This window comes from Chaetura pelagica, unplaced genomic scaffold (assembly GCF_000747805.2).
Source record: "Chaetura pelagica isolate M959 unplaced genomic scaffold, ChaPel_1.0 scaffold107, whole genome shotgun sequence".
NCBI lineage: Eukaryota > Metazoa > Chordata > Aves > Apodiformes > Apodidae > Chaetura > Chaetura pelagica.
Window position 1 is genome coordinate 1,247,618 of NW_009953979.1, and position 6,419 is coordinate 1,254,036.

A 6,419-nucleotide genomic window follows, 5' to 3' on the forward strand; every position below is an offset into this window, starting at 1 on the left:
TAGAACTTTTATTAACAAGTTTTTAAAATACCATTACAAAATAGCAAGTTTTAAAAGATCTGATTCAGACCTGAAGCATGACAGGACACCGGCACAGCTGCCCCAGGCCTGAAGGGGACAACCTACAAAGCTGCTGCTGGTGTGGAATTTTCTGGGAAGTTCTTGCTTGGGGGAGGGTGTTAACACCACCCACACAAGGGCCTGGGGTACTGCTGGCTATAAGGAAACTGCACTTTTGTCACACAGCCCCTTCCAGCTTCTAAAGTGAAGCCCTTTCATGGCTGTTTTAAGCAGGGCACAGATTATTCTGCTCACTGTCCTCTTCTAGAGGTGTACTGGATGAGTGCACGGTGCTGATCCACAGGGCACTGCCCCCAAAACACCGAGATCTGGATGTTTGAGTAGCTTCTGATTCTGATTGTGAGACACTGCCCAGAACTGTGGAGTTCTGCGGCACCAACTACACTCAAACAAGTAAACAGCACTGAGGCAAGATCACCTGCAACAAAAACCACCCCCAGAGCCTCAAGGAAACGTTCCTCTGGAGATCCAAACTGCGCCGGTTGCTCCTCGGGGGCGTTCCCAGCAGCAGTGCGGCAAGTCCATGGAAAATATTTGCATATTGAGATCACCCCCTGCAGGCGAGAGAGCTCGGGAGGCACGTTCCTGCGAGCCAGGCTGGCTCAGGGGGCTGGGTGGGCGCTTCCCTCGGCGCTGCGGAGGGCGGGGAAGGCTTTGTGCAGAGCCAGGCGGCGGAACAGGTCCGAGTGAGCTGCTGCCACCTCTGCCAGAAACGTGAGAGCATCCGCTGGCAAGGGAAGCAGAGGGATCAGTGAGGAAAGGAAACTAACAGCATAAAACTATTTGCTGCTCATTCTTCCCTCGTCCCCGGGGAGTCTTTCACTTGCCAGTTTTTCTTCTCATAACCTTTCTCTCTCCTTCCCAACCCTGCAGCTCCCCCGTGGGATGTGATGGCTGAGGAGAGCGCAAGCGCTTAGGAAACACCCACTGCTGAAGGGTGAGGCTGGGAAGGTGGGAGTCAGAGCCACCTACGTGCTCTCTCAGCTCAGAAGATGCTGATGGCTGTGAGCAAAGGCAGAACTGCACCTATAAGGAAGCAGCTTCTGCATGGAAAGGAGGGAAAAATGTGGACAGAAGACATGACTCCTCCTCCAGCCTCACTGCAAGCCCAGGAGCTATCAGGCCTGCAACTGGTGGCAGATCGGGGGATTATTAGGTCGCAGTTCCTCTGTTCAGAGCTCCATCTAGCTGCACGTTGGTCGGCAGCCCAGCCAGACAGCTGGAAATGGGACACGGCACGGCTGGAAACGCGGGACAGACAGGAAGAGGATTCCTCAGCCCAGTTTGGCATTTTAGTGCCCAGGGAAGCTGTGGCTGCCCCACCCCTGGCAGTGTTGAAGGGCAGGTTGGATGGGGCTTGGAGTGACCTGGTCTAGTGGGAGGTGTCCCTGCCCATGTCAGAGGGTTGGAACTAGATGGTCTTTAAGGTCCCTCCAACCCAAACAAGTCTGGGATTCCATGCTTTGTTACACCAGATGCAGGATTCAGCTGTGCCCAGAGTGTTAGGGCCGCACGGGACACTAAGTCTCTGCCATCCTGAGAGGAGGAAGCATTACTGATAGAGAGGAAGAGGAGCAGGTGGTGTCAGGGCAGGATTTTAAGGCAGAGATCTTGGTTATGAGCTTTTAGATCTTTGTTACCAGTATTTTAGCAGGGCCTGTAGGGATAGGACAGAGGGTGATGGTTTAAACTGAGAGGGGAGATTCAGACTAGGTATAAGGAAGAAATTGTTTACACTGAGTGGTGAGACACTGGTCCAGGTTGCCCAGAGAGGTAGGAGATGCCCCATCCCTAGGAACATTCCAGGCCAGGTTGGATGGGGCCCTGAGCAACCTGATCTAGTTGAAGACGTCCCTGCTCACTGCAGGGGGTTGGACTAGATGGCCTTGAAATGTCCCTTCTCACCCAAACCATTCTTTAATTCCATGATTTCACAGCATCCCTGGCCCTTTCCAAGGGGTGACCACCCTCACTCCTGGCTCTCTTCTCTCTGCCCTTGCCCTGCAGCACGTGCCAGCACAGTTAGGGCCTGGCTGCACAATGCAAGACATCTGAACACCAGCCCTCAATTAGCCACTTAGCTAATTGCACCAAGTGAAATAAATCCCTGATGCTGAAAACATCCTGATTATTTGCCTACAACTAGTCCTCACCTTATGGAAAGGTCACAGGGTTGGGTGCCAGGTTTTCAAGGATTAGAAATGAGTCCAAAGGTGTCAGTTGACTGGAACAAACTGCAACTAAGGTCCTCAGTTTCTGGCTGCAGCCTGCTCCCTTCTGTCCCCAAACTGAACTAGAAAGAAACCCTCTCCACCTGCAGAACCCCACTGGGGTCCGCCCATACTCCAGCCCCCTGACACACCCCAGCCCTGTCACTCACGTGTGGAAGATACAGTGACCTCAGTGGGGAGGCTGCAACAGGGATCTCCATAGAGCAGCCTCGCATTGAACAGAAAGGTCTGGCTTTTACTTGACACGTTGTAATTAAAGATGAGCAGGTTACACAAGGAGTTCCTCTGCATGGTTCCTACGATCTGGTCTGAAAAGTGTTCCTGGAGGGACAAAGACAGGAAAGTTGAGAAGAAAGTCCACTGGTGTAGGACTGGGAGGTTGCTGGCAGCAGTGTCCCCAACCTCCACATCAGCTCTGTGTGCTCTGGGGTGGCTGGACATTCACCCACACCTTGTGTGAGGAAGGCTTAAATGAACAAATCATCAAGTCACAGACTGGTTTGGGTGGGAAGGGACCATCAAAGGCCGTATAGTCCAACCCCCCTGCAGTGACCAGGGACTTCTTCAACTTGATCAAGTTGCTCAGAACCACATTCAACCTGACCTGGAATATTTCCATGGATGGGGCATCTCCCACCCCTTTGAGCAACCTTGGTCAGTATCTCACCACCCTCAGCATAAACAATTTCTTCCTCATACCTAGTCAGAATCTTCCTCTTCTAGATTTCAAGCTACTACCCCTTGTTCTGTTGGGGCAATGGTTTTGCTCGTGCTCATGCACCCTCAAGCCACATCCTCCAAAGGCTTTTTACATCATTGTAACTATTTCAGCTGAGGGACCTCTGGAGAAGGGGACAGGTTTGTGTTTGGCAGTAAATTTTAAATGAGCAAGACATCCAAGTACGTGGCAATTGATGAAACGGGCAACTGACTTTATAGTCATATATACACATAATTTGTGAAGTTAGAATCACAGAATCATTTTGATTGGAGACTTTTCAGATCATCAGGTCTGACTGTTACCCCAGCACAGCCAAGGCCACCTCAGCACCACAGCTACACAGCTTTGAAATCCCTCCAGGGATGGGGACTCCACCACTGCCCTAGGCAGCCTGGGACAGGGCCTGACAACTGTTTCCAGGAAGAAATTGTTCCCAATATCCAATCTAAACCTCCCCTGGCACAACTTGAGGCCATTTCTTCTCATCCCATTCCTTGTTCCTTGGGAGAAGAGACCAACCCCTACCCTGGCTCCAACCTCCTTTCAGGCAGTTGCAGAGAGCAAGAAGGTCTCCCCTCAGCCTCCTTTTCTCCAGGCTGAACACCCCCAGTTCCCTCAGCTGCTCCTCATCACACTTGTGCTCCAGACCCTTCCCCAGCTCCATTGCCCCTCTCTGGACATGCTCCAGCCCCACAATGTCCTCCTGGTCGTGAAGGGCCCAAAACTGAACACAAGATGCATTCTAAAACCAGAGCTGTGAGTGTTCCACATAAAGAAAAGTGCCACGATTTCCCCCAGGACTTCAGAGCCTCATAACCCTTGGCAAACGAAAGGGAAGAGGACAGGTGAAGAGCAGTGCTGCAGCCACTGGTACCTGTAATTGGTCTGCCTGGTACCTCCTCCCCACGTAAGCGTTCAGGTGGTCAGACAGGACAGACAAGAAGCGCCTGATGTCCGTCTGCAAGTACTTCTTGGCAATCTGCTCCAGGGGGATGAAGATGGGGATGGAGTGGTGGTGAATCTGCACTTCTGGCTTGGTGAGCAGGTCCAAGTAGTAGAAATCCAAGTAGGTGCCCTCGTAAGCCGTGCTGATACAGAAACACACCCCCCGCTTGGTCCGCTTCCCGCTGATCCCTTGGGGCCAGAGAGAGGGTTTACTTGGGGTTGGTTTCACTCATCACCTCCAGGCAGCTCTGCTGGGGCATCACAGACCACAGGAGGGGCTGCATCCTCATACTATGCTAGCTCAGGGGGGATCTTCAGACATTACCTGTGAGATAGAAGAGCTTCAGCATGGTCTCAATGCTCTTTACCTTCCACTCTACAACAGCCCGAGCACTGGGCTGTGCTGGATCTGAGACAGCTCCTTCCTTCCCAGGTTGCTACAAGAGCCAGAAGAGAAGAGAGGTCAGAAATAGTTGACACAAAGGTGTCACTGCAGGGAACACAGTCAGGCTACAGAGATATAATAACCCAGCTCTGAGAAAAATGAGATGACATTTCAAGCAGAAGAGGGAAGAAATAAAGCAGCAGAAGGGAGAAGAAGCTCAATTAAAGGGTTAAAAAAATGTTGACACAACCTTCAATCAAGTAGACTCAGCAGTTCTGGACTACCTGGTACTGAGAACAGGGGTCAGCAGGACTATGTGTCACTTAAAAAAGGAAAATAAAAACAACAGCAGTTGACCCTGTATGAATAACCTCAGTAAATCCCCACTCTCTCTGCCCTTTCTCACCCCCTTTTGCTGCAGGTCCACTTTAGCCTGCAGCTGATCCCTCTGGAGTCTCAGCTCCTGCACTCTGGCTTTCAGCCTGGCCAGCTTCTCTTCTTGCTGCTCCTCTTCCTCTTGCTTCAGGGCTGCCTGGTGAGCCTGTCTCTCCAGCATTTCCAGGTGAGTGAACACCCCTGAGAGGAAAAGCACAGCAGGCTCAGATATCTAGGCAGTGACCAGGAAAGCTCTGTACTGCCCTACCCGAAACAAAGCAGGTCTGCACAGCAATCACAACAGCTTCCCAAAGGGGCAGGGGACAGGCAAACATCTGGTGAAGAAGCTTTTGGGAATTTTAAACAGCAAGGCTGTACACCAGGAGACCCTAAGCACTGGGGTGCCTCACACCAGCTGGCTTAGCTCCTGGAAAGCAGAGTGAGATGGAAGTGCACCAGGCCCAATCCCAAAAGATCTGCAATTCCCAGTTTTACTTCTAACCTTGTATCCAGAGCAGTGAAGTGACTTCCCTGAAGTCACCATACCCTAAATTGGCCATGAGTGACTCAAGACTCAGCAAGCCAGGGGGTCACTTATGTCCCCAAGCCTTCTAGGGTAGAATCAGAGAACTGTTTTGGTTGGAAAAGACCTCTAAGATCACCAAGTCCAACCATTACCCCAGCACTGCCAAGGCCACCACTAAACCATGTCCCTCAGCACCACATCTACACGGCTTTGAAATCCCTCCAGGGATGGGGACTCCACCACTGCCCTGGGCAGCCTGGGCCAGGGCCTGATAACTCTTTCCAAGAAGAAATTGTTCCCAATACCCAATCTAAACCTCCCCTGGTAGAACCTGAGGATGTTTCCTCTTGTTCCATCACTTGTTCCTTGGGAGAAGAGACTCACCTCCCCTCGAAAGCACATGGGGATAATCCCTGCCCTGGTCCTGCAGGCCACACTAGTGCTGCTACCAGCCAGGATGCTGTTGGCTTTCTTAGCCACCTAGGCACAGACTGGCTCATGTTCAGCCACTGTCAACCAACACCCCTAGGTTCTTTTCCCCCAAGCATTTTCCAGCCACTCCTTCCCAAGCCTGGAGCATTCCCTAGTGTTGGTGTGACCCAAGTGCAGTACCCAGACAGCTTACCACCTGGTGAGTATGTTTTCCTTTCCTCCATCTTCCCTCACCACTCTCCTGCAAGGAAGAAGGCAAACCTTGGCTCTTCCTGGCCAGGGTGCAGTGACAGCTCTTCCTCAGCAACCCTTCCTCTTCGTCCTGCTGCTGCAGCAGGACTCGCAGATGTGCCCAGGCCGGCTGAAATGACACCTTTTAACTCACCATGTTATATAAGCCAGGACTTCACATCAGCCCCACAAGGAAAGCCCTCAGGATTCAGTGGCCTCTGGCAAGCAGGACCAGCCTGAAGAGCCACCACAGTCCCGGGGGCACGGCAGGGAGGCACCCGGACCTCTCCCCACACAGATGGTGTGAGGACAGCGGGGACCCCCGGGGACCCTACTGAGGGGGGCAGGGACGAGGAGAGCTGGGGGTCCCTGCACCAGCAGGGCTGAAGGGGACAGGGACAGGGGGGAGCTGGGCAGGCAGGGCCTTCACACCAGCGAGGGCTGAGGGGGTCGAGAAGTTAGGGAGGTAGCGGGGGGTCTGTGCACTGGGGG

At 52.7% G+C, this 6,419-nt stretch overlaps 1 protein-coding gene across 1 annotated transcript; it reads right to left on the minus strand.

The window, feature by feature from the left end:
• Positions 1–683: 683 nt before the first annotated feature.
• CENPO (centromere protein O) lies at positions 684–5,947 on the minus strand. Its single transcript, XM_010002229.1, has 6 exons — positions 5,890–5,947; positions 4,770–4,939; positions 4,304–4,415; positions 3,908–4,167; positions 2,462–2,633; positions 684–808 (listed from the first exon to the last, which is right to left on the minus strand). The coding sequence occupies exons 1-6, from the start codon at positions 5,918–5,920 to the stop codon at positions 684–686; spliced, it is 870 nt and encodes a 289-aa protein (XP_010000531.1). The 5' UTR covers positions 5,921–5,947.
• Between the last annotated feature and the right edge of the window lie 472 nt (positions 5,948–6,419).

Excerpts from the sequence above, each read along its gene's own strand:
- CENPO (XM_010002229.1), bottom strand. The coding sequence starts at position 5,920 with ATGGAGGAAAGGAAAACATACTCACCAGGTG. Across the intron at positions 4,940-5,889 it reads GAAAACATACTCACCAGGTG|GGGTGTTCACTCACCTGGAA; the intron begins GTAAGCTGTCTG and ends TTTTCCTCTCAG. Across the intron at positions 4,416-4,769 it reads TGGACCTGCAGCAAAAGGGG|CAACCTGGGAAGGAAGGAGC; the intron begins GTGAGAAAGGGC and ends TGGCTCTTGTAG.